This window comes from Eupeodes corollae, chromosome 1 (genome assembly GCF_945859685.1).
Source record: "Eupeodes corollae chromosome 1, idEupCoro1.1, whole genome shotgun sequence".
Lineage (NCBI taxonomy): Eukaryota > Metazoa > Arthropoda > Insecta > Diptera > Syrphidae > Eupeodes > Eupeodes corollae.
Genome location: NC_079147.1, coordinates 114,718,079 through 114,744,744, shown reverse-complemented (window position 1 = coordinate 114,744,744; position 26,666 = coordinate 114,718,079). Strand labels below are relative to the sequence as shown.

At 36.1% G+C, this 26,666-nt stretch overlaps 4 protein-coding genes across 4 annotated transcripts; 2 read left to right on the top strand and 2 right to left on the bottom strand.

Annotated features, from left to right (window-relative positions):
• Positions 1-829: 829 nt before the first annotated feature.
• LOC129941542 (ATP-dependent RNA helicase abstrakt) lies at positions 830-2,918 on the bottom strand. Its single transcript, XM_056050215.1, has 2 exons — positions 2,010-2,918; positions 830-1,936 (listed from the first exon to the last, which is right to left on the bottom strand). Exons 1-2 carry the CDS (start codon positions 2,823-2,825, stop codon positions 902-904), a joined length of 1,851 nt encoding a protein of 616 aa, XP_055906190.1. The 5' UTR covers positions 2,826-2,918; the 3' UTR covers positions 830-901.
• A 2,442-nt stretch (positions 2,919-5,360) lies between these two features.
• LOC129939246 (uncharacterized) lies at positions 5,361-19,701 on the top strand. The gene is made up of 6 exons (XM_056047194.1): positions 5,361-5,771; positions 5,872-6,139; positions 6,198-6,324; positions 6,506-6,693; positions 6,745-6,903; positions 19,376-19,701. Exons 1-6 carry the CDS (start codon positions 5,468-5,470, stop codon positions 19,584-19,586), a joined length of 1,257 nt encoding a protein of 418 aa, XP_055903169.1. The 5' UTR covers positions 5,361-5,467; the 3' UTR covers positions 19,587-19,701.
• Positions 19,689-21,146, bottom strand: LOC129939247 (pre-mRNA-splicing factor RBM22). Its single transcript, XM_056047195.1, has one exon. The coding sequence runs from the start codon at positions 20,994-20,996 to the stop codon at positions 19,746-19,748; it is 1,251 nt and encodes a 416-aa protein (XP_055903170.1). The 5' UTR covers positions 20,997-21,146; the 3' UTR covers positions 19,689-19,745.
• Positions 21,147-22,062: 916 nt separating this feature from the next.
• Positions 22,063-24,430, top strand: LOC129941911 (uncharacterized). Its single transcript, XM_056050678.1, has 5 exons — positions 22,063-22,426; positions 22,489-22,768; positions 22,830-22,952; positions 23,099-23,260; positions 23,401-24,430. The coding sequence occupies exons 1-5, from the start codon at positions 22,200-22,202 to the stop codon at positions 24,211-24,213; spliced, it is 1,605 nt and encodes a 534-aa protein (XP_055906653.1). The 5' UTR covers positions 22,063-22,199; the 3' UTR covers positions 24,214-24,430.
• Positions 24,431-26,666: the final 2,236 nt, after the last annotated feature.

Genomic DNA, 26,666 nt, shown 5'->3' with positions numbered 1-26,666 from the left:
TAGCAAGAATTACCAAGGAGAATTCTTCTATAACAATTTAACGATCTCAATCATATTACTATAATCATTCTTTCACTAGCTTTGAAATAGGCAGTTGCATTCCTCTCCTTAAAGAATTCAGCAATAAAGTAATACCCTTACTTCTGGGAATGCTCATCAGTTTTCCCTTGAGCCCAATTTCAGACGTACTGTAAAACACATGGATTTTTTCTTTAGCCTATCTTCAACAATGTGTGATTCATCGGTTTCTCGTTTCTAATCATATCCTTCTTTTCTAATTGCTCGCACTGTGCCTAAACATTATAAGGGTATTCATAACCCCTTTAGAGTACGCCCAACATAAACAAAAATGTGGTATAATAATAGAACATTAAACTGGCCTAAATGTGTCCAACTTCATCCCAGTCACAGGCCGCCACTTCAATCTAACCTAACCTAATACCAATGTGCACCGTTATCACCACTTAAATCCTTCCCTATTTTCGGTCAAAACTTACCTGAGATTATATTTTTGAATCTTTTTGTTTTGGACTCAAAAATCTAAGACTGCATTTTGGTTAAATTTAAACTTCTTTTATTTCGGGTTTTTCTATTTCTTTGCGATCTCAGAACATCCGTTTTCAAACAAACTTTTAATAGAACAGGAGTGTAAATTTAAAAAATCAAAAACTATGTTCTTTGGAAGTTTCCAGGAAATAAACACGACTCAAAAAAAATTGGGAAATTTCGTTTCGATTTTCGAATCATATTTTTTTTTAAACAAATCATTTGACAAAGAAAACAAATTACACAAAATAAGGTTGAAACTAACCTCGGAAAAGCTTTTCAGTTATGGAAATATTATACCCTTTTATTTTAAGATCATTTAAACTGTTATCTGTACAAAAACAAAAATTAAAATCTAATAATCAGCTGCAGTATTTGACAAGTAATCTCGTCGACCAATATTTGAAGCTTGTTTGCTTTGAACGGCTTCCAATTTTGGACAATCAGTAATCCTGTGTCCCAAACCACCACAATAACTGCACCCATGTGAATCGCCAAGGTCCAAATATTTCTCCGATTCTGGACATAATTCAGCTAGGAATGGCGGCACCAGTTGTTTGGCTTCAATTAACAAATGCTTGAGATCAAGCAACACAGACTGTTCGGTGGTTTTGTTGACAAAAGTTGTAGATAGACCCCTGGTATTAGATCGACCAGTACGACCGATACGATGGACATAGTTCTCCACGTCGTCGGGCATATCGTAATTAATAACATGCTGGACATTCGGAAAATCTAAACCTTTTGAGGCGACATCAGTGGCAACTAATACATCCTTCTCTTCGTTGCGGAATGCTTCAACTGCCCTCGAACGCTCTTCTTGGTCCTTGCCACCATGAATAGCTACAGCCTCCACGCCCTTAAGTAGAAGATACTCGTGAATGGAGTCGACGTCTTGCTTCTTTTCGGCGAATATTAGTACCGGAGGTTCGGTTTTTTGCAAGCACTCCAAAAGATACACTACTTTAGCTTCCTGCTTGACGTATTCTACTTCTTGGGTAACATTCATTGAAGCAGCTCCAGCTCGTCCCACATTAATGGTTACTGGTTGTACCAATGCTGAGCGAGCGAAGTTTTGAATCTTTTTTGGCATAGTTGCTGAAAAGAGCAAAGTTTGTCGTTGTCCCTTGAAGAAGGAGAAAATTGTACGGACATCCTCCTCAAAACCCATGTCAATCATACGATCGGCTTCGTCCATACATAGATACCGACAGACATCGAGAGTTACGATTTTCTTGTCGAGCATATCCATAAGTCGACCGGGAGTCGCCACCATAATGTGAACACCCTTCGAAATCACGTCAGCAGCTTCAGAAACTGGCATCCCGCCGATAGCGAGACAGCTTCTTATCTCTGGAAGGTTGCTTCCTCGCAGTTGTTGGCAGTAATACTAAAAAATTTAATTGGTATGAGTATGTTTTAAAATTATCGTTACAACTTTGTTCAAATCTTGAAGTACTTACCACGATAATGTCATGAGTTTGTTTAGCCAATTCTCTGGAGGGACATATAATCAATCCATAAGGACCTTCGTTTTTAATAAATGGTAGGCGCACCTCCTGCTCCAAAACAAACATAATCAGTGGCAGAACAAAAACCAGTGTCTTACCAGATCCAGTAAAAGCAATTCCAATCAAATCTCTTCCTGATAGAACTGTTGGGATTCCCTGAACTTGAATGGGGGATGGTTTCTTTATATTTTTCTTATCCAATCCACTTAGAATGTGCTTATTGAACTTCATTTCCTTGAAACTACGAATGGGTGGTGGAATATCAGTGCCTTCTACCAAAATACGCATTTTCCGACGAATAGCTTCGTATTTTTCTTCGGGCATGGCCAATATGTAGCGCGGAGGTTTCCAACTTGTTTTAATGGGATCCGCATATTGAATACCTTTTGCCAATTCAGCGACACCCATCAGCGCTTTCTTTTCGGCCACAGACTCAAGAATTTTCTCTTCTTCCTTGAGCTGCTTTTCAACGGCACTGACTTTCTTTGCTTCAGCGATTTTTTTTAGTTCTGTGTGTTGATCGAGAAGACTAATGTTATATTTACGACCCCATATTTCTTCTTGAGTCTCTTCATCGTTTTCATTTTCACTGGATGACTTGGGAGCATTAGCTTCAGAAGCCAGCTGTACAATACGACCCAATTTTATGAGTTGATTTTTCTTGCGTTCTTTTACGGGGACGTAGGGAACGTAGCCATCGTCTTCGTCGGAAGAATGTTTTTCTTCCCGACGGTAGCGTTTAATGGGTGGTTGAGTTTTGTCAGACATTTAATAAAAATAAATTAATTTCTTTTTCTTTTTTGTTTAGCTAACAAAACTTTGTTTGTTTGTTTACAATATGTGAAACTGACTGTGAGAGGTTTTCATAATTTGGTCGGTAATATAGTGTAAGAGGCCAGTTTATATGTTTGAGGTGTCAACGATGTTTATATTTTTTCTGAAATTATTCGACTAATGTGGTTTTCCATTGAACCAAAATATTGATGTGCCGTCTACGGGCCGGCAATATTTTTTTCTTAAACGTTTTCCAATGGGAAAAGTATTGATGTTTTTTCCCGACGAATTGATTCGTTTTGAATTCGTCTTTTGAGAAGAATCTACACAGATTTTCACACTCATTTGAACACATACTAAAAACTTGACAGTTTTGCAAACGTCAAATGAAATTATTGTTTGTGGAAAAAATAATTGAAGAGAATTCAGCTTATTTTTTCGGCGATGAAGCACCACATCATTTTTTTATTTTTGAATTGCCCAAAGGGGCCTACAGAAGCCATATATTTTCCATACAAATGCAGCAAAAATTTTGTTTGGTTATCATCCCATTTGAAAATTTTTACTTTTTGGTAATTGTTTGTTTTCGGTTTTTTGTGCTGTTTTTCTTTCCGACATGGGAAACATCAATTCGGGATTATTACTGTAAATATTTTAGTATGCTTCTGACAGCTGCTACACTAATACACTTACAAAAAGATATTGCTACGTTTTTTCTTTCCATTGGAACCAAAAAATATTGATTTTTAGTAGCGACGGGCCGTCTATTTCATGTGGTTCAATGGAAATCGACATAAGAAAAGTCTTAATAAAAATAACTGTCTAAGGGTCAATGCCAACTTTTTATATAATACTTTAAGTAATATCAACTTCGCGTCTATATCTATTATTTAACTCTACAGGCCCTTTGTATGTTAACGAAAATATGTAGAAATTTTTGTAACATGATTTTTGTATTTTATATATTTTGGACCTTGAGGTTTTAAAATTAATTGTGGCTTTTGCACCAAACCTACAAGAGCTTAATAATTGAAATAAATTTTCTATAGTAATATGAACAGTCCTTATCTAGTATGTCACTGATACGAAAACTTAAACGGGATGACACCTATAAGTTTCGGTGACATTAGCTGCGTTTTACTGTCGCCAATGACATATGGGCCATCCTTTAAAAATAAAACGATGTAGATTCAAGAAAGATAAGTTCATACATCTGTCTCTTTTTTCTAATGTTTGTTTACTTTTTAAAAATAATACATTTCTTTTCTCATAACTACAGTTCACAATACCATTACATTTCAGAGAAAAAATGCCCATCTACCTCTCATAATGAAAACTATTTTTAATTTTCTGAAATTGACCCCGAAAACAAGATCACAGATGTTTGTTGTAGTATGTGTAACGAGATATCACGTATGGATAATTAATGATAATTAAAAGCGGCTATAACATCCTGCAGTTTCCAGTTTCTTTTTGACTTTAAATGACATATATGACTTTTAAACTGGCACGAGTACATTTTGGCGCGCGTGGCAGCTATTTTGTTTTGGTGACATCCGTCAAATCTTTTGTTATTTTTCAGTTGTTTATGCCAAACCATCATGGAGATTAACACTATTAAACAGCACGTTCAAATGATAAAACTTTATTATCAAAATGAGTGTTCGTTAACGCAAACGTTGCTCGCATTGCCGAATTTTTTGTTGAAATGCTATGTTTACAAACAAAATTGCCATACATAGGAAGGATTACAGCAACCCACGAGATGTTCACTAAGTAAAATATGCATCCCCAAAAAATTACCAGTTGGTGTGGATTTTTGTCTGGCGGCGTAATTGATTCGTACTTTTTTGAAACCTACGTTTTTGAGGCGGTCACCGTCAACAGCAAGTCCTACATAACGATGATAACTAATTTCTTATGGCCCAAATTGAACCATATGACCTACATGTGGTTCCAGCATGATGGCGCTACGTGCCACACAGCGAACGCCATGACATTCACACTCAATATTATTGAAAAATCCGCTATAACGGCACATTGCGGCTACGGTGAACGTACACAAAATTGCTTCATAATAATACAATATTAATATTTTTCTATATTTAAGGACCTTAAGCAATTATTCAACATTTTTAAGCTAACTAGTAGATGACAATCCTTAACGGTGCCTACGCAAAGTGTTTTTCTTGAAGCCTTTTAAATTATTTGGCTCGTTTATAAATCTAAGATGTATGAGAATTTTCTCAGATGAATTTACATTACAGGAGAATAAAATATAAACACAATTCATTTTTTTTTATCTCATCTCGCAATCAAATTAACTTTGCATTTCTTTTTATCCTTTTTGAATTCGTCGAAAGAGAATTCTTGAGAAATCAAATCATACAAATTCTGTTCTGAGATTTCTAACAGGGAAATTGAGAAATTCTGTTTATATTTGTAATGACACGCAAATTTTTAAGATCTCAGAAACATAAACTAGCCAATTTATCATATGTCAGTTTGACGTTCCAACTTGTGATTATTGAAAATTGAAAGTAAACTAAGAGCAGCACATTTCTGGAGCGTCTTTAAATTTTAATTACTTTTATAAAATTTATTGCAATAAAAAAAAACTTGTTAAATTAAAAATAATGTCTATCAACACAAATTGGAATGTCGATTATTATAAAGCCGAACACGAAAGCGAGGAACATTGGAATCTAAGAAAGCGTTTCATGGAAGTCCACAAGCACAAATTCACTGAAGATGAAATTGTTTGCCTGGCACAGGTCTTCACAAATGTCGAATTCATGGGCTGCAAATATCCAGACGAAACTATGCGTCTAGTCGGAGAACTATCCCAAGAAGTAGCAAAAGACTTCCGCGCCGAACGCTCGAAAAAACTCCAACGGACATTCGTTAAAGCTTCCGATGCTGCCGAAGCCAGGGCCAAAGGTAGACGAAAGAATTAGATTATAATTTACAGTGAGTGTATTTTTTTATCGGGCAAGATTAATGTTTTCCTTTGATATATCTTTTGTGGTGTATTTTTTAGTAAGAAGAATACAACCAGTAGCAGGTGAGTCAAGTAACAGGAAAGGGGAAGCAAAGAGAAGACAAGGATTTGGAGATAATAGCTCACAAAAAGGTTCCGATGATCCTTCAATAAACAAGAGCACACAACAAAGCGCCAATCTCATGAAAAATATGAAGTACGGCAAATTTGTTGTGTACCTAATCGGTGGGAGAAATTGTTTACAAGTTTCAGGCATGAAATGCTCAACTCAAGTCACCGAAAAAGAGACGAATGTCAATGGAAAGAAGTAAGAGTACAATTCTTGACTACGATTAAAAGTTAAAAAACATTAATTGAATTTTCAGACAACTAGAAATACGCATTGGAAATCAATTGGCCGCAAAAGCAGTTAGTGATAATATAAAAACTGCTAAAGCTGAAGCATTCGAGACGGCTATGAGTGACCTCCGGAAACACTGCTACTTTATTAAGGTATGTAAGATTTTTTCTTAAAAGCTTTCAAACGTAGATTTAAGTTAATATAACAATCAAGCATCCGAACACGAAACAAGAATGTACCAACGTAATCACAAAACAAAACCTCTTCCTTTTTTACAAACAATACGCATTTTTAAATGTTTATGTATTTTAAATATTCTTACATCCCTTAAAGCTCAATCCGAACGCTGAATGCATCAATATAAACAAATCAAATGATCAAATCGTAGCCAATGTCAAGCAAGCTGAACTCACAGAAAAAAAAATCGACAGCTCGAATATTGGCTACAAAATGATGAAAATGATGGGATGGTCAGGTGGTGGGTTAGGTTCCAGCACTCAAGGCCGTGAGGATCCTGTTGGGTTAGTTTTGTACATATGAATCATAAAAAGCGTCTAAATTTTTATTTTCAGTTACCTCTTGAAGAGTAACCGCTCCGGACTGGGTTCCAACAACAAAATCGACCGAAAACATTTTCAACAAATATTGTACAACTACCTCGAGTCGGACGATATAAGAGATTTGCATTTCGAACCAACATTCACAAAAGAAGACAGAGCTACACTTCATGAGTAAGTATCAAAATAAAAAAAGGAGACAAAATTGGTTCGTTGACGGAAATCTTGAAAGAGATTTAAACTTATTTATTATATACATATAGTACTGTGCAAAACATTTGCGACTGTCACCGCCTATCAAAAAAACGAACATTCGTATGTATAAACGCAGTCTATGTACTTTGGTATAGAACCAAAGAGGTTCAAAATGATGGAGTGCCACTATCACTGCCACTTGTTTACTGAAAATTTCGAGGGGTGTCAGATGGAGGAGAGTGTCTAACGCTGCTGAGGGTGTGGCTCTCAATACCCCACTTGTGCAGAGACATACAGTGCGTTGGACTCTGCTGAGTTTGTCGTAGCATGTGACTTTCTCCAGTGCAGTCCACCATACTGCAACTCCGTACATAAGTATTGGCCGGATGACCGATGTGTATAGCCAGTAGGTTATGCGAGGTTAAAAACCCCATTTGCTTCCTATGGCTTTCTTGCAAAGGAAAAGAGCTGGTGTAGCTTTTTTAACTCTTTCCTGTATATTAGATTTCCAACTTAATTTTGTGTGCAATGTCAGTCCAAGATATTTATCTTCATTGATAAAAATTAGTGGTACACCTTTTATTGAAGGAGGTGCAATTACTGGGATTTTGTATTTCCGTGTGAAAAGGACGAGGTCTGTTTTTTGAGGATTAATACTATGCCCATCTAGTGAGCATATTGAGTGCATTTTGGAGGAGGTCTTTCAGTGTATTAGGATGTTCCCCTGTGACGGCGATAGCAACATCATCGGCATATGCAACCACTCTGTAGCCTTCCCTCTCAAGGTCACCACTATGTTCCACAGGAAGGGGACAGAACACCGTCTTGCGGAGTGCCTCTACTGACAGACCTTTTTGTGCAAAAATCCCCCAACTTAGAGTTGATAATCCTGCTTTTTAGCATTAGATTAATCAACTCACAGATTGAGTATTCGACGTTTAGGGTCGTCATAGCAGAAGCGATAGCGGATGGGTCAACGTTGTTGAAGGCCACCATAGTATATTCCTTTTGCTCTAGGGAGTATTCGATAGTTCTTCCTAAACCCCTATTTGGACAAAACGTCCAGGTATCCATTCCATCCAGAGATGAATGGGGAGACAAAAAAACTCCTGGATAACATAAGTATTCATTTTTATACAGATGGATCCAAGACAAATGAGAGAGGTGGTAGTGGTGTGTACTCAGAAAAGCTTAATCTAAGCATCTCATTCCGCCTTCCTAATCATTGTAGCGTCTTCCAAGCGGAAATTTAAGTGATCAAAGAGGTTCTCTCCTGGCTAAGAGAAAACGTGATATCAACTTCTGATATCCGCATCTTCTCTGACAGGCTGCTATTAAATATCTTGACGGTGTCTCAACTTAATCCCAAACGGCCCTCGATTGTCGATCGTCTCTTATGAAAATGGCGCAGAAATTTAACATTCACCTATGTTGGGTGCCAGGCCACAGAGACATCACGGGAAACTGTGAGCCGATGAACTCGCTAAAAATGGAACCGTCATGCCTATTTCACCTGAAAGGGAGTAGATAGTTATACCGATAGCTGCATGTAAACTTATGCTAAAAGAAACAGCTTTTGCGATATGGCCTTCACTGGACCTAAAGCGCTCTAAAGACTTGTTATCACAAAGCAGACTCCAAATTAGCTCCCTAATAGGTGTCCTAACGGGACACTGTCTTATAGGCAGACACGCAATACGACTTGGTGTAGCCTCAAATGACTTCTCCAAGAGCTGTATGGATGAAGAAGAAAAGGAAACAATCTCTCACCTTCTCTGCACTTGCCCTGCTCGAAGACGAAAATATCATCTGGGAGACTACTCTTTTGATAATCCTTCGCTTTATAAAAAGCTCAAAATGGTTCGACTAGTAAGAATTAATTCTCCAGATTCATGTGGTATCACAATGGGCCTTTTATTTTGGCCTAAGTGTGTGGATTCTAAATCCGCAGCCACGTTTTCTTCCGAAGAAACCCCACGGCATCATCAAGGGAAGTAAGGATTGAACTAAGGTTAGCAATTGACTCATCAACTATCAGACGCCACGCACTGCAGGCCGGATTGCGTGGTTTTCAGATAGCAAAAGAGCCATTTACTTAAAAAAAAATGTGAAAGCTCGTTTTGCTTTTGCAAAAACTTATCTCAATTGGAATCCTCAATATGGAAACGCTCTTGATTTCTGACGAATCAAAGTTCAATATGCACGGATCGGGTGAAAAACAGCATTCAGGAGGCCGAGAGATGAGAGAATAAATCAAAAAAAATACACTTAAAGGACGGTCAAACATGAAGGTGGTTCAATTTTGGTCTTGGCCGCTTCTCTGGCTAAGGAATCGGGCAGATTCAACAAGTGTAGGGCATAATAAAGTCTGAAGACTATAAAGACATCTTTGTAACACCATGCTGCCTTATGTCCATTGGAAAATGGAACTTCCAACACGGCAATGATCCCAGACACAAGTCGAAGTTGGCCATAAAGTGGATTACAGAAAAAAATTGAAGTTTTACCATGGCCAGCTCAATCCCAAGACCTAACACCAATAGAGAACCTGTGTAAAAATTTGAAGAGAAGAATTGAGAGCAACATTTTTAAGTTCAAACGTAACCTATTCGCTGAAATTCAGAGGCACTGGAATGACATTTCACGAACGGTTATTAATATCTATAGCACAGATAATAAATATACAGATGTCTCACCCTTATGGCGAGAAATGATATATGAAACTGAAATCAACCAAAAAAAGAGCTTTTTCAAAAAGTTCAACACATTCACTAAATGAATACACGAAAGCTATGTTGCTCGTCTTCTTTACTATGAATGAAAACTAAGGCAAAGAAAAATCTGAAATCATTTTTGTATGTTCTTTTCCTCTCGTAATCCTAATGCACTGCACAGTAAAACATAATACACCAAGATCATTCTTCACAAATGAAAACAAAACTGTTTTATTTTGATTTTTTGTGTTGTGGTGTGGCTGGTGGTGATGCGTTGAAAATAGGTGCAGGAGAGTTGATCGCTTGTCGACGACGAGAAACAAAAAATATTTACAGTTGTCTTTGGAAATAGAAACAAAGCTAGGACAAGGTTGTCTTTATAGCTCGAGTTCTTATTATCGGATATGTAAATGCTAGTTGCGTGCATTCATGTGAATTATTTTGTATGAATTCATCTTTTTCTTCAATTTTGTAAAATCTCCACAAATACATTTTTCTGTTTTATATGTTTTTAAACGTAATGGATTGTTGTTGACTGGTGTCAATTGGATGATGAGGTACCTACATACATATGTCCAATGTACATGTATGTACCTCAATGTACATAGGTATTGTGTCAACAATTAAAATAATATTTTTTTTCTAGTTTAAAAAGAAATGATCTTATTTTTTTATTCAAAAATATACATAACTTCCTCAAAAATGGACAAGTAGATTTTGTGCAGCAAAAAATGAAATATGTACTGTTTTCTGTTCAAATAAGGGTCTTCCTGTAGATTTGTATTGTCTGATTTCTATGTTTCCTTGACATAACTGTATAAAAAAAACGTGTTCCTTTTTGATTATTGTAATGGGTCCGATTTGTCGAATTGAAAGTTTTGACATTTCTCCATTTTGGGAAAATGTCTGTGCGTGTGTACCTACGTTCGTACGTTCGCGACGTTTTTTTTGCTGTCCATAGCTCAAGAACCAGAAAAGATATCGACTTCAAATTTTGTTATACTGATAATAATGTAGAAAGATGCTGAAAGGAATCTCAAGAAAATTGCGTGGGTGGTTTTTTTTACAATATGAGTTAAAACAAAAGGTGAAAATTTTTGGTTAACCCTAAATATCTTACGAACCAATAACGCTAGAGACTTCAATTAAATTTTATAGGTATATTGTAACGTCTATGTTAGGAAGATGGTTGGGCAAGTGTAATCCAAGTTGATCTCTGAGAAAGTTAAAACCGCAGGACGAACGTTCGCGATAAAATAAGTTTCGCAAAAGTCTTGGTGTTTTGATTTATACCTTCCATTAAATCGATTTCTCTTTCGAGAGAATTCTTTTCATCAGACCAAAGCCTTTTTTTTACTCTTTTTAAGTCGACTAATTTTCTGTAACATGTTTATTTTAGATTTTCGATTTGTCATATTTTTGTATTTCTCCAGAAAAGTACCGTTATTTTGTTTTTAAGTTTTCTCCAGAACTAATGAACCGATTTTTTTTTCTGCACAAGCCATTATACTGTCTTAATAATATTTAATGATCAACAAATTTATTACTTTTTATATTTAAACAGACTCTTTGGATACATGAGCAGGTTCGTGCGATCCAGTCAATTTCAATTTGACAAATCAGACCCATTACAATAACTTCCTATGGGAAGTTAAAATTAGAAAACACAGAAACTAAATCATCTGCACATTCACTTGCCTACACGATATTTTCTTATAGCAATACATACAAACAACTTCTTCTATTCTACTTACCGGACAACTAACAATCGACATTCACAAAAAAATAAACAAAAACAAGATCCAACATTATCATTATCACCCCTTTCTTCTTTTACGCACCAAAACGCGCATAAAAAAAATATATACGTACATTTGTTTGCAACGGACCAAACTTTGTTTTTGTATTCGTTGGCAAACAAAATAACAAATGAGAAGAGAAAAGTTTCTAGAACGAAAAAAAAACATGCATGGCAAAAAGAGCTTTCTCAGCTTTATTTTTAAAAGCTCTTGTCTGTTAAGGCTTGTCTGTTAAGAGAAAAATGTGTTTCATTTTTTCCTGCTGGGATGACACATCTGTATAAATTTATTATCTGTGTCTATAGCTTCGATGCCCAAAAGATAAGTTAACATAAATACAAGTTTTTGGGCACTACTTAAAAATTTTCTTTAGAGTTCTGTAAAGGTGGCTGTCAAAATCAAAAAAGCATTGTGTGTACATCATTACTTTGTATTTACAATGCTTCACGATAGTTTGAGTACATATATAAATAGATTTAGTTCAAAATAAAGTCAATACTTTTATTTTTGTTTAAACAAACACAAAAGTGTTCGTACAGATAATAAAAATGTTTCATTACAAACTAGCAGTACGTTGCTATTCTCCAAATGTGTCAATTCAGTGTATTGATGTTTTTTTGGGTTTCCAGAAATTAAAACAAAAAAAAAGTTAGAAAAAAGAGTTAACCGTGAGTAAAACAAAGATTGTCCTGTAACTAGGATGATCAGCTAGCTAGAACTAGAAACGTATTACAACACTAAATAGCACCCAAAAACGGTTCGAAGAACCATAGTTTGAAATAGATTTAAGTCGTGTAAGCCCAGAAAAAAGCCATAAGTGAACAAAATTAAAAGAATAGAAGCAACTTGCGTTCGCCAAGGAGTACATTAACAAGCCTTCCGACTTTTGGCAAAAGGTAATTTTCTCGGACGGGTCCAAGTATAAAATTGTTGGGTCGGACGGTCGCCTTTGGGTGTGGAGAATGCCAAATGATGCCCTTAATCAAAAATGCACTATAGAGACTGTGAAGCATGGTGGTAGAGGTCTTAGGGGTAGATAAGCTGGAAATTTTCGAAGGAATTATGAATCAGTTTGTGTACATTGATACCTTCAAAAGAAATTTAAAATTAAGTGCCGAGATGCTGGGTATTTCATACAACTTCTTCTTCCAGCAAGCTAATGACCGCAAACACACCGAACATAATGCTCGTTTGTGACTCTTATTTAATACCACACACTCCCTTTTCGTGATAGTTAGTGCGTTGGACTGTCATTCCAGAGGTCTTGCGCTCAATCCCTGCCTGTGCCATCTAAAGTTTTTTCACAAATAACAATAACTTATCTAACGTTGACGGCGAAGTTCTAAACAAAAATTTCACTGAACTAAATAGTTTAGGTCGCAGCTATATAGTTGATGATAGCGAAATGAATTTTGTTTCGGTTGACAACCAAATGTCAAAGTTTAATTTCTCGGTTGTTGAGGAAACAGGTGTACTTGAAAGTTTGATAGCAATAAAATCCAACTCTGAGGGGATTGATGGCAAGAATCCAGCTTTTTAACAGTATTTTTATGACAGGCACGTTTCCATCAGCCTGGAAACAAGCTAAAATCATTCCAATACCGAAAAATCGGAGTTGTGATGAATTTCGACCAATTGCAATCTTACCTTTTATCTCGAAAGTCTTGGAAAAAATCATGAACAAACATAAACGCTGTTTTTTATCCGAACAAAAACTGATTTGCTCTTATCAGTCTGGTTTTAGAGCTAAGCATAGCTGTACAACAGCTCTAATTGACGTTACTGTAGGAATAAACGCAGTTGATAATTACAATCTAACCCTAATTATTCGTTTAGATTTTTCAAAAGCTTTTGATATGGTAAATAAAAATATATGCATAAAGCTCCTTAACAAATTTAATTTTTTATCGTCATCAGCTAAATTAATTTACTCATACCTATCTAAAAGATCGCAATCTGATTTTGTGAACAGTATAATCTTCTCTTCCAGTGCATAGAGGTGTTCCCCAGGGTTCTATTCTGGGTCCCTTGCTCTTCTCAGTGTGCATTAATGATCTTTCTACCTGTCCCCTAAAGTCGTCTGTGCACATGTACGCAGACGATGTACAATTATATAACAGTTTTCCTATTGGAATGCTTGATAATGGTATTTATAAAATAAATAATGATCTGCAAAAAATTGCAATATGGTCGCAGCAAAATGATCTTTGTCTGAATACCAAAAAATCAAAATGCATTCTTATATCAAGAACACTCAGAGATACATCTTATTTCCCTGTGTTTTACACGAGCAACACCCCGATTGAGTTTGTAGACTTTGCAAAAAATCTAGGGCTTACATTTAATCGTACTCTGACCTGGAATATTCATATAAGACTCACTTTAGGAAAGGTATATGATTACTCTGGGCTACCCACCATATTACTCCGCTGAATGATATGGCGAAGACGTTGTAGCTTCCAATTTTACTTTTTCGTTGCGAAACCTATTGCAATTGTGACTATGCACAAAAGAACAAACTTAATGTAGCTTTTAATAGTATAGCACGGTATGTCTTCGGAATAAGAAGGACCACATATCTAGTTATTCGAAGTCAATGCATGATATGACGCTCGAAAATCTCCTTGTTGCATAATATCATACAAATTCGCCAACCTGAATATATTTTTAACAGAATTCAATTCAATCGATCTCATAGGTCTGGAAATCTTATTCCTCTTCGTTTCTTATATCTTGTATCTGAGCGCCAGTTTTATGTCCATGCTGTTCGACTATGGAACTCTCTCCCAACTCATTTAAAAATTGTAATCTGCACTACTCAATTTAGTAGAATGTTAAAAGAATTTTATAATGCGACTTGATGCATTATTTAGGGGCGATGATGATGGTGATGATCTTGATGGTGGTGGTGATGATTGTGTCATAATCCTGAACTTTTTTTTATTTTTCCTTTCTTAGAATTTATTTTGATATTCAATTTGTATTTCCTTTAAATTATCAATTAATTAACTTATTATTTACTGAATAGTAGTAGTAGTACCCGTGGCATGATAGTTAGTGCGTTGGACTGTCATGCAAGGGGTCTTGGATTCAATCCCTGCCTGTGTCACCTTAATTTAAAAAAAAAAAAAATAATCTTCGCGGGTACTGCCTTTTTCGAGGAATTGACAAATCGTTCAAGAGTAATTCTTGTCATGAAAAAGTGCTTTCTCAAAACAGCCGTTCGGATTCAGCATATAAACTGTAGGTCCCCTCCATCCCTGACAACAGTACTCGCACACAGGAATGGTTGAGAGTTGTGAGTCACTAGGCCCTGGTTCCCAACGGACTGTTGCGCCAACAAATTTATTTACTGAATATGAAATGAATTCTTAATGTATGCAACATATAATATTTTATATTCTATAGAAAGAACTATGTACTGATATTTGCTCTAAATTAAAAGATATTGTATCTTACTGAGCAGTTATAACAATAAAATGAAACTGAAAGGGGTAATGCCTCTTGCGAAGAATTGACAAACCCTCCAAGAGTAATTCTTGTAATGTTTGGATTCGGCTTTAAACTGTAGTTCCTCTTCATTACTGACAACATAACCCACACACAGGAATGGTTGAGAGTTGTAAGCAACTAGGCCCTAGTTCTCAGCGGACTGTTGCGCCAACTAATTTATTTTTCAACTAAGAACTCCACCCAATCGTACATGTGTGGGATTGCACTCAAATAAAATACGATATTCGAAATAAGGCCAAATTAAAACATGCTTTAGAATAATAAAAATAATTCTTACACTGAGATACGTGTTGCATCCATGCAAACCGTTTAAAAGATCAAATATTAATACAAAAATTAATAAAGCTGCTCTTAGAGCTGTACGCCAACTTTTGTGGAAAGAATCTTATAACTTTTTTCGTTCTCTGTTTAAATGAAAATATTTAATTTATGTTGAACTAAACCGATCTTTTGAAAAATATTTTTAAAACATACTTACCAAAAAATATATCACTTACCGTTCACGAGCAATGGTTCTCTCTTTACTTATTTCATCGTTGTACGCAAACGTTTGTGTAGCACTGTGTATATTTGAGGGGATAAAGTGCCAATGTTATAACATTGCTGAGATTATTGTTGAGTCCACTCGAATATCGGACGTTAATGTTCAAACAGAAAACACACTTGACTTGTTCCTTACTTCTGACCTTGATAAGTTAACTATTATTGTTCTATCCTCTCAAGGCACATCTGAATGTTGTGTTATATCTGCAAATTTTCTTAAGAGAGCTGTTTCGCAATACGAGAGGGCCACCTACAACAGTCTCAAAATTTAATTTCAGGATCTTTAACTGATCACTATGCTTCCTCGATAGCCATATGGACGCCAACGCTGCGGATAGTTGTATTCTATTACAAAATTTAACTGGGTTAACAGTATCAAACCAAAAGATAACGACCGACAGGCAGTCAAATTTTGTTAGTATTTATTTCTAAATAACATGAGGAATTGTCCATCTTCCACAGTTCTTACTCTCGTTGTCAATAAACTTGGACTTGAGACCAATTTTTTTTTTATCGCACGTAGCCAGCCCTTAAGATCTCAACACACACAAAAAGTTTTTCATCTATGCAACTCTTCAGGTCTCGTTGCGAGTAGATAGAAAATACAATATTTTCAGGCCATATGTACTAAAAACAATTAAATCCTCACCACTCTAATTATGGATCGATTGCACTTGAGTCCCTCTTTTCTAGGTCATGGTAACGGTGATTAATTAACAGCTTTAAAAAAATTTCAAAGATCGAAGACTTTTTAATGACCGGCAGTTTGGCTTTCAAAGGAATATGTTCACTGGTGATCTCATGTTTTATCTCACCAAACAGTGTAACAAATTATTACATCGTTTTGCAACGTCTGACGTTTTTCTTTCTTATCGAAAATACGTGCTTTTGGTTACAACGAATTCCTATTTTGTTGGATTAGAACTTCCTTTCGAATTGTTTTGGACGGAGTTTAAGACCCACAACAAAAATTTGGTTTGCCCCAAGGGAAAATTTCCTGTCCGCAACTTCTAATCAATTACTTGTTTTATTGACGATAATATTTGTATTTGTAAGTATTTATTTTAAAATCGCTTAAAAAATAGGACATAAGTCTATATATAAAGTTTTGCAGTCTTTAAATTAATTTAAAATGAAAAAGATGAGGACTTACCTAATAAATATCATCAACGAAAACTAAAGATTTAAACCTATTCACGCTTCTTATACTTCTCATCGCGGTGGGCAGGGAGTTCCAAAGGCGTGTACCATGGACAAAAAATTGACGCTCTGTAATGAGATATTTAAATCGAGGTTGTATAAAAACAAAAGACCTTAATGAACTAGGGAAGTTCATCCTGTTATGTAGATATTCCGGTTGTTGAGATTGAATGATTTCATGCAGATAGCTCACCAATTGGAAGTTTAGTAAACTGTCAAGACTACAGTCAGATATATGTACGTTGTGCAAAGTTCAAATGGTCATACTGTCGCGGATTATAGACGTAGCGGGTAATGTTATAATATGCAACATTTAATTTGCGGCTAGTGACAGAGTCCAAGTTGCAAAACACTTCACATGCATATAACATAACAGCTAGTAAAAGAGTTTTGGGAAGTAGCAATCTAGTTTTAGTAGGGATGAAACTTCGAGTGAACTGAAGAGCACGAAGAAGTCTTTTCCAATAGCATTATTAAAGTGGTCGTTCCATGTAAGGGTACGATTGAAAATGTTCCTTAAATTTCTGGCGGTACTGCCATAGCCAATGACTTCGCCTTCAAGCTTTAAGGGGTTTTGGACCGAAAAATCAAAGGTTTTGCGATAGATGGGAGGAGCTGTTGATTTGAGAGGATTAAAGCAAAGATGGTTCTTTTTGGACCATTGCAGAATGAGGAGCAAGTCCTCATTCATTAAATCTACGGCATCATTTTTTGCTACAAAGGTTCGACTTATTAGGAGCTGTACATCATCAGCATAAAGATGAATCATACAATTTTTAACAAAATGTGGTAGCTCGTTTACACATAGTGAGAAGAGGACTGGTCCGAGGATAGATCACTGAGGCACTCCAGCTAAGACATTTGGAAAGGAAGAAGAACGTTCACTTGTCACCACGAATTGTTGTCTTCTAAGATACGAATGAACAAGCTTAGAGGATTTCAAGGAAAAACCAAAAGTTCTTCCCAGCTTTTTACACAGAATTCACAGAATTGGATGGCTAACAGTTTCAAAGGCCTTTTAAAAGTCTGAGAGCTTTAGCAGTGTCATATAATCATTGTCCATTGCGATTCTTATTTTATAAGTCACGAAAAGTAAGGCTGATTTGCAGCTGCGCTTTGGACGAAAACCAGATTGACAGGAACCTAACAGGTTGTTGGTTGTTAGGTATTTTTGTATATGCTTCAAAATAGGCTTTTTGAACGCCTTTGAAAGAAACGGAAGAATAGCAATGGGCCGATATTCGGTAGCAGTAACTGTTTGCTTTTTAGGGACGGGAATAATTTTGGCCTTCTTCCATTCTTTTGGAAACTTAGATGTTATAAGTTTACTATTAAATAAATGAGTAATATAGCGTAGTAAATATGGTAGTAACAGTTTAGCGAACTTAGATTCCATTAAATCCAGGCCTGTAGCGTTGGATTTGATGGATATTATTGCCTCCACAATATCTTCCTCTTGTATTCTAATAAAGTTGAAGTAGCTGTTTATACCAGTTAATTCCTCATCAAGGAGAATCAATAGCTGAAGTTACATCCAGGGACGGAGGTGAGGTGGTGAATTTTATATGAAAATCATCACAATCAATGCCGTTATTTAACCTCTTACATGGGTTTCCTATGCCGATTTTCCGCAAGTTATTCCATAATTTTTTTCCAAATGTAGAATTTCCAAGGATGTGTTCGTAGTAAATCCTTTTTGCTGTTCTGATCATGATGGTACCTTAAGCTTTTCATATTAGTTCCCAGAACCACATCCCTCCTCTTCAGTTGTGGAACTGCAACGACTTAAAGTAATAAGCTAATTATAGTCTAACTTGCACAGCTTTCCGCAATGAGGAATAAGAAACCGCGTGAAATTCAATGCCTTGAAAATGCAATGTTCTCTTGTGCATGCATGCATATCCTCGGGTATTCTGAGACAATTTAAAAAAAAAAAACCTTGAGAACAACTGCAATCATAATGCTGGCGCTCAAGAAACTTACTCTTGCCTATTGTTAGGTATTCAAAGAAGAGCTTTGAAGATGCTTGGTGACAATAACATCATAAACTTAATTACAACACTCGAACATCGTCGTTAGTTGTTTGTCTTCCCTTCTTGCTGTTATTGTACCGTGGTACGCTCTAGTGAAACAGCCAGTTGCATTCCTCCTCTTAAACAGTTTAACCATATTACTTGAGCTTTTATGAATGCTTTTGATTTGCAATTGCATCTAGGAAACCCTTAACATCAAAATTACGATCACTCGATCACGAGAAAAGTTGATCGAAAAACGTCTTCAACCTATTTGTTTATAACATTGATTTTTTGATATGAAGTGGTCATGTCCTTGACACTAAAATGTGAAAAACTTTGTGTATATTTTCAACACCCCACCTCTCTCAAAGGCTCAGAAAAAAACTACACAGACTTTGCCAAGCCAAATCATGATACTTATTCCAACGCACGACCCACTTCCCAAAGTTGATGACTACGAAGCACATTTTGTACATATAGAAGTATTAATTGTGGCTCTGTGTACTTTTTGATCCCGAAAACCTACCAAAGCACAACTGCGATAATCAAATTCACTATTCTTAAAATTAAAAAAATAGTAACAAAGTCCTAGAAGCTACAGCTAAAGGATTGATCTCAAAAAGTTATAGACAATTTATTTTAACTTTTATTTTGTTTTCTTTGACAGAATTGCCGGGAAAATGGCCCTAAAATCATCAAGTCATGGAAAAGGTGAAGCCAGAAGCTTAGTAATCAGCAAGAAGAACATTTCAAGTGAAGAGATTCTCAGAGAAGTCCTCATCAATCAGAAGCCGAGCTTTTGCAATAAATATTGTGTCCAAGTGCCGCCAAACAAAGCTAAAGAATTGTCTCTGCACACTGATCATCTTGATTTCTAGATCGCCCACATTTCTTTTAGCTTCCACTTTTCTTCAACTTGTCAGCACCTTCGCCAACTGGAAGGACATACTTTTTTTATACAAATAAAACGCATTTACAAATAGTCGAAAAAAATTGTGTTTCTTTTATTTTTGTTTCTTCTATAATTGCGATTACATTTATTTTTTTACGGCTCCCAGTCGTGATGGGTCCTGGCTGGGATAATGCATCGGAGCACCTGGTGGTGGTGGAATAGACTCAAGAGCAGATGAACTCGTTGAAGGGACAGGTATTGATGAGTAAGGGGCGGCGAACGCCGCGGCTTGAGAATACATCTGGAAGGATGACTGAGGTATAAGACTTGGGGGTATTTGGTGGAGCTTCATACCAGGCGGAAGTACGGTCACCTCTTGCTGTAAGTTGAAAAAGTCGTTCGGATTAGCTTGAGCTACTGGGGGTATAGCCGGAATGTCGTAACGGCGGTCTGTTTTGGCCATGTTGTTCTGCTTTGCCTGCGAGTGGGCCCATTTGATAGAAACCTTCCTGCCGTGCATCACAAGCTTGTTGAAGGTCTTCTCGGCGGCCATTTCCGCAGATGAACGTTTTGTGTACTGAATAAAGGCACACTGTTGCCTTGGGACCAGCGCAACAGAGCGAATCTCACCGAACTGATAGAAGTTATCGCGAATCTGCGGCTCAGTGATGTCCTCACTCAGATTGCCCACATAGAGAGTGGTGATGTTCTTATCCTCTGGGGGTTCAAGCGTTGGAAGTGTTGCTGCTCTCTTCATGATCTTTTCTGCCACTGGATCGTTACGGCCATAGTAGCGGTCTTTGATGTTTTGCTCGCATAGAGGGTCATCTGGCTCGTTGGGCTTGTCGTGACGATAGGGACACTCTTCGCCACGTTTGCACTCACCCTTAACCCAAAACGAGCAAATATGGGGCCTATTCCGTTTGTAATAAGGAGCTGTGCGTGCCAACTTCGAAAGCATCTCGTTGGCGGCCAAGCCTTTGCCAACTGCTCCTGCGGCTTCGGTGCCATCTGTGTCTGCAAGCTCCTTGTCAATATTCTGAATGTAATATTCTTTATTCACGTCACTCTGTGGCATCTGATCGACGATCTTGAGAGCAGCGTCTCGAACTTGTATGGGTAGGCCGTACTCCAAGTCAAGAAGGCAGGTTTGGCAAACATTTTTAAGACGCGCACAAGTCTGGCAAATCTCAGTTTTCTTGAAGCGCATCCGTGCACCAGGACACCAACGGAATATAGTGAAGGGACGCGTGCAAATCTTACATTCTTTTCCGAATTTCTCTTTTATCATGCGAACGTATGGATTATCACCCAAACACGTCTGGCAAAGAATTGGGAATTCCGAGTCCTCCCAGTTTTGTCTGTTGTAAGTGTTGGTGGTTTTGGACATAGCCATGTTGAAAAATTTGTTTGTTTATTTTATTTGTTAGAAAGATTTAAACAAATTATTAAAACAGCAATTATTTTTAATTTTACTTCTTTTGTCACAAAGTAAAATGGATGCTGCTGAACTTGACACTTGACACTTCTTGAAGACTTGACGTCTCACAACCACAGTGTTAAATTTGTTAACATCGGTAGGGTAGTTAGTAGGTAGGGCAGTGCATAGCTGTGTTCAATTGGCAGCAGTGTAGTCTGTTCGTTTTCTAACTATTGTCAACAATCTTAAACTGTTTTAGTTTCTAAACGTTCAGATTGTAACTAGACATCCACAACTCAGATCGGGAACTGTCAACGTGCATGATTTCTCTACAAATAATTAATTGTTATTTCCTTCGTTATTTATTTTGCGATTTAAAGAAATACATTTTCTTTTCAATATTGGTAAATGGAAAATTTAACAGTTTCTTCTTACAATTGTTGATCCTAAATCATTGCTTCAAATTTCAATAATTTGTTTCAATCACACTGAAACAATATTTTTTGACAAAACAACTACAGGTACGGATTGTTCAACAACAAAGCAACCAATAGACTACTCTTTGAAAAAAGTTTGGCTTTTTGTTCCTTGAGAACATTCATTCGAGGGACCTAGTGTTCCTTAAAGTTCGCCTCAATGTCACCTAATACTTAACACTACTATCTCTTTTGAAGATTCAGCAGTAAGTTGGAGAAACATTTGAAACTAAATCTTCATTCCATATTTTAAACTCCAAAATAATGGATGATTTTAGTTTCTTTGAAAAAAATCTTATTTAGATTTCGTTTTCAAATTAATTACTATTTTGTCTTTCGAAATTACAAGAGGTAAAGCAGTTGGATACAATTTCAAGTGAGATTTTATATCGGAATATGAATGGACTACCAATCCATATCTAATATTTCATTGGTGAAAACATTTCGAGATATATTCAAAAACTACTTCGTTTAATATCGGATTTATAACATGTGAAAGCATACCCTTAAATATATGTTGTGAGCACTGAACGAACTCATCCGCCATCTTTCTGCTGTGTCTGCTGTCAGTTGTTGTGTTTGACACAGACTAATTTTTCTCTGTTGTTTTTATTTTTGGCCCTTCAGAAGAAATAAATTTAAAAATACGAATTTAACAATACAAAACTTAACGATATCAATCCAAATAAAATCAAAAAATAAAATGGAAAATTCGCAAGACTTTTTGCGATGTAAAACTCCCACCTCCCCAGAAACAATCGTCGCCCTCGGCAAGAAAAGAAAACTTTCTACATCATCGAATGACGACGACCAACCTGCAGTAAAATACCTAGAATTGGACGAAGTTTTTACTTTGGAACGATTTAGTGATGAAGTTCTCTTTGAGATATTCAAACATTTGAATACGCCTTCAATATATGCTTTAAAAAAGTATGTTTTACCCAATTCCAATTTTAAATTCCAATTGATACATAAAATACCCTTGCTTTCAGGACATGTAGACGCTTTTGGGGAATAGTGCAAGATCACCGTCTTTGGAGAGATATTGACACATTGGCACATAGAAAGACTGTTGATTCCCTGAGAGAGATTTTAGAACGAGCTCATAAAAAGACCAATTCGATCAAAATAAGTGGATTTCTGGGAGAAGCTGGACAAGAACGAGATATCAACCATGAAAACGAGAAGCAGTGTCTTCTTAAGCTCGTCATACCCAAATGTGAAAATCTCACTGACCTAGAGCTTCAGTCAGTGTTCATAGATTTTTCGGCCGTAATATTAAAATTGATTCAATAGTTTTTCTAATTCAGTTTTGTCTTTTCCTTGGTGGTAGATTCAAATTCAAGACTTTCCCAAGGACTTGAGGCGGTTGGTGTTTCGAGATGTTTATGTGCGTTGGCCTGATAACGCACCGACAGTCTTTCAAAAACTAGACAAATCATTGCTCTGGTTAGAGGTAAGATTGTAATTCGACAAAAAAAATCTCATCAAATCTTTCAAAATATGGTTCTTTAATTCTTGACGAAAAGTCCTATAACCGATTGCCTTAGTGATATTCTTGAAATACACTTATGCATATGATTCTTTTCTTGTCTACTGCAGGAGCTTCGAGTAGAATCGTGCACATGGTTTCACCCGTATGATATTATGCTCTTTTCAAAGTGTCCATCATTGAAGTTCTTAAGTTTGCGAGGATGTCAGAATTTATCAGACTTCGTCCCTTATGGAAGCATGGCCTCACGATTTGGTTTCAAAAAATTGGAAGTAAGTCTTTTGCTACAAAACAAAAGTCATGGCACACTAATGTGAAACAAAAAGCTTGCTTTTCCCGTTTACTTGCCATAAACTGTTTTATTTTATTGCTTATGAAGCAGCTTACAATACAAATTTGACTTAATTTTTAGCACCTTGACGTCAGGGACACACCAATCACAGACTCTGATCTACAGTGCTTTAATGCTGTTCTGACACTCAAGGAACTACTTCTGCAGTGTCCTGTTCGCTTAAGGAAAAAAGTAGCTGAAGATAGCAAAAGTTCCTTAGACCAATTGGTCAAATCGAACCATTTTTCGAATTTTATATCTTGTATTTCATCTTCAGGATCATCCAGCTCATCATCGTCTTCACTTAATTCCACTTTAAGCGACACTGCTGAATGTGCCGAACCGCCAGCAGAAGACCAAGATGATGCTAGACCAAGTACTTCAAGGCAACGAAACCCAAGAGAACCGGCAAATGTATTAATGAGTATTGATTTGCAGAACCACACAAGAATGGTATACGGAGTTTGTGGGTCCTTGAATACTGATTTCAGAAGACTTCGGCACCCCGACAATCCACAAGGGAGTTTTAGCAGTTTTTGGGATATGATTTATCGTCAAACAGGTCCCGATGGTAGACATTTCTTGCCACAGAAGTCTCAAATATCCCCGATATCTAATCGAGGCGTATCGTGTTTCGGCCGCCCCACCAATCCAGTTGATCAAAATATCATTTGGATACGTATCGGTGATCGACCCAATAATAACTCATTTGAAAGATTGTATCTAAGACATTACCAGCGAGTTACAGACGACTCTTTGCTTCATCTAGCTCAGTGTTCGCCGAGATTGGTTTATTTGGATGTGACAGGATCTGGCGTTACTCAAGAGGGCATTGAGCAATTCAAGGCCAGGAAGCCAAATTGTGAAATTATTTTTGAAGACTTTGATGATTAACTTTAATGGTCTTACTGGAGTTTTATCATTCTACTTAGATTTAGGTTATAAGCATAAAATGTATGTCTTTATGCAATTATGAACAATTGATGTATAAAATATTAAATTATTCTTTTTAAATTTACGTAAAAAGCGCAAAAACAATTTATTATGTATCGGAAAGAAAAATAAAACAAAATTATGTATGTAAGTCCCTCAAAATTATTCTCTTGTTAAATTTAAAGAATTTATAATTTATTACTTTAAATCCCAGATTATACAATCCCTATTTTACAAATTATCAGCTCAAGCTTCAGGGCCCGATTGAGAGGTCCAGAGGGCTCGGGACAATAAAGGAGCGGAGGGCCCTTGCCCAAATTATTTCCAAAATAAAGTATACAATTTTTTCTCACTCGAGTTTTTCAATAAATAATTTCTTGTGAAACCAAGTGGATTTCTCATATAAATATAAACGGATTATAGAATTATCTGAAATTAAATTTTAGGGTTAACGAACGGAACCTTTCGAGCTTTTTTTACCGACAAATCGTTGATGGTTTCGTTGAAATCCAGTTCTCGGGAGTAAATAGCTTTCAATGCTCAGCAGAGAGCTTCTATAGATGGTGTTGTCCCATCGTGCCTATTTTTTATAATTTTCATTTTTGACAATTGCAATTTTTTACCGTCAAATCCAAATACATTCTCAATGCAATTTCGAGGTTTGGGAATGTAGCTCTGAAATTTTGATTTTCGAGAATTTAGTATTAAAATAGTTCCGGTAATTGATCTGTTCCATAGTCCTTTTCCTTTTTGTATGAGTCAATCAAAGACACAAATCCAACCAACTCATTACCAAGACTAGGCGCTAAATCATCCGGATACACTTTCACCAATGCCTCTACTGCGCAATGTGCAAATATTCAGCATCCATCTTTTTGATGTGATTCAGGGATCCAAATCTCGAACGTACATCTTCATAGGCATGCAATCTTTCAGTAAGAGAAACGGATAGCTGGTCAATCACTGGGATGAAGGCGGATACTTTGTATTTTTCTTTGGGTGAAAGATTGCGTCTTGTGCTTTCCGGTAATTGAGAGGATTCAACCTCACATTTCTCGTTCTGGTGCGGGTGCGTGATTGTACATATTCGTCAAGGGATATTTTTTTGGCTGCTTCCTCGTATGAAAATAATTTCGCTTGGATTCCACGAATGATTTCAATGATTCTAGTGCACGCATTGCCGATTCAAGAATTATTTTCGGGTCTTGCAACTTTTTGTTTGTAGCGTCGAATCGCTCCACCTTTACTACCTGTTACCTGCCAAAGGAACCGCTACCTAGGTATCATTTGTGGAGATAGTTCTTATCTGTACTAGAGGCACACATATACAAACTTTCAGCTTTTACGATAAAAGGTATGTCTGACCGGTCCGGGCTCTTGCTCCATTAAACGTGCATTTAAGGTATAAAAGCTAACATAATAATTCACAAACCAAAAATAAATAAAAATAAATAAGAATTCGAAATTGAAAACTGATAATCCATTATAGTGTTAAATTAATATGATAAAAATTGCATTAAATACTGAAAGTACAGTTTTAATTTGTTTTGAAAAACGTGAGCATCAACAAGTTTCCTTATATATTTTGGTAAAGAGTTTCATAGGCGTTTGGCGTTGACACAAAATTGGGCAGGTTCAAGCAACATAAGGGACTTCATTTGTGATCAACTTAATTCTTTGCACGTAAATTTTGACCAAGGCAACTAGTTAGTTTTTCTAGTGTGATGAATTTCAAATTCAAAACTTAACTTCGCAAACCTCTCCTTAGAGTTCATAGCACAAAAAATACCAACAAAATTACTGTCTACAAAACACTCCTTTTTTTAATTTTTTTTAAAATTCATTTTTATTAGTTCATTCTTAAACATATCTTAAAGCTAGACGAAAATTCATAAAACTAGCCTAATTATCCTTAACTTACAACTAACTTAATGGTACCATACGGACACTCTAAGTTAAACTATAACACTAACTACTAATGTCTTTCGGCCCTAAGATCTATTTTAACTTCAATTCAATTTTATTTATTTTGTATTAATTAGAAAATTTAAAAAAAACTAATATCAATATCCTTTTTATTTTTGCTTAAAAACTACTTAAAATAAGGTCCCTTATATAAAACTTAAAACTATCTTAAATTACCTATTCTACCTATAAACTACTTAAAACTAGAACAACCCAGCAGCAAATCTAACGTTTTTTGTTTTTATATTTTATTGAATTTTTTTATGTTTTTTTTTTTATATTCCACGTTTTTATTTTTTTATTTTTTTATTTTTGTTTGTATTTTTTTTTTTTACAAAACACTCCTCAAACAAGCTACAAGTCCATCACGGTTTGTATTTTGTATTGTAGAGAAATAAGTAATATTTATATTTTATATATGTAGTACCCGTGGCATGATGGTTAGTGCG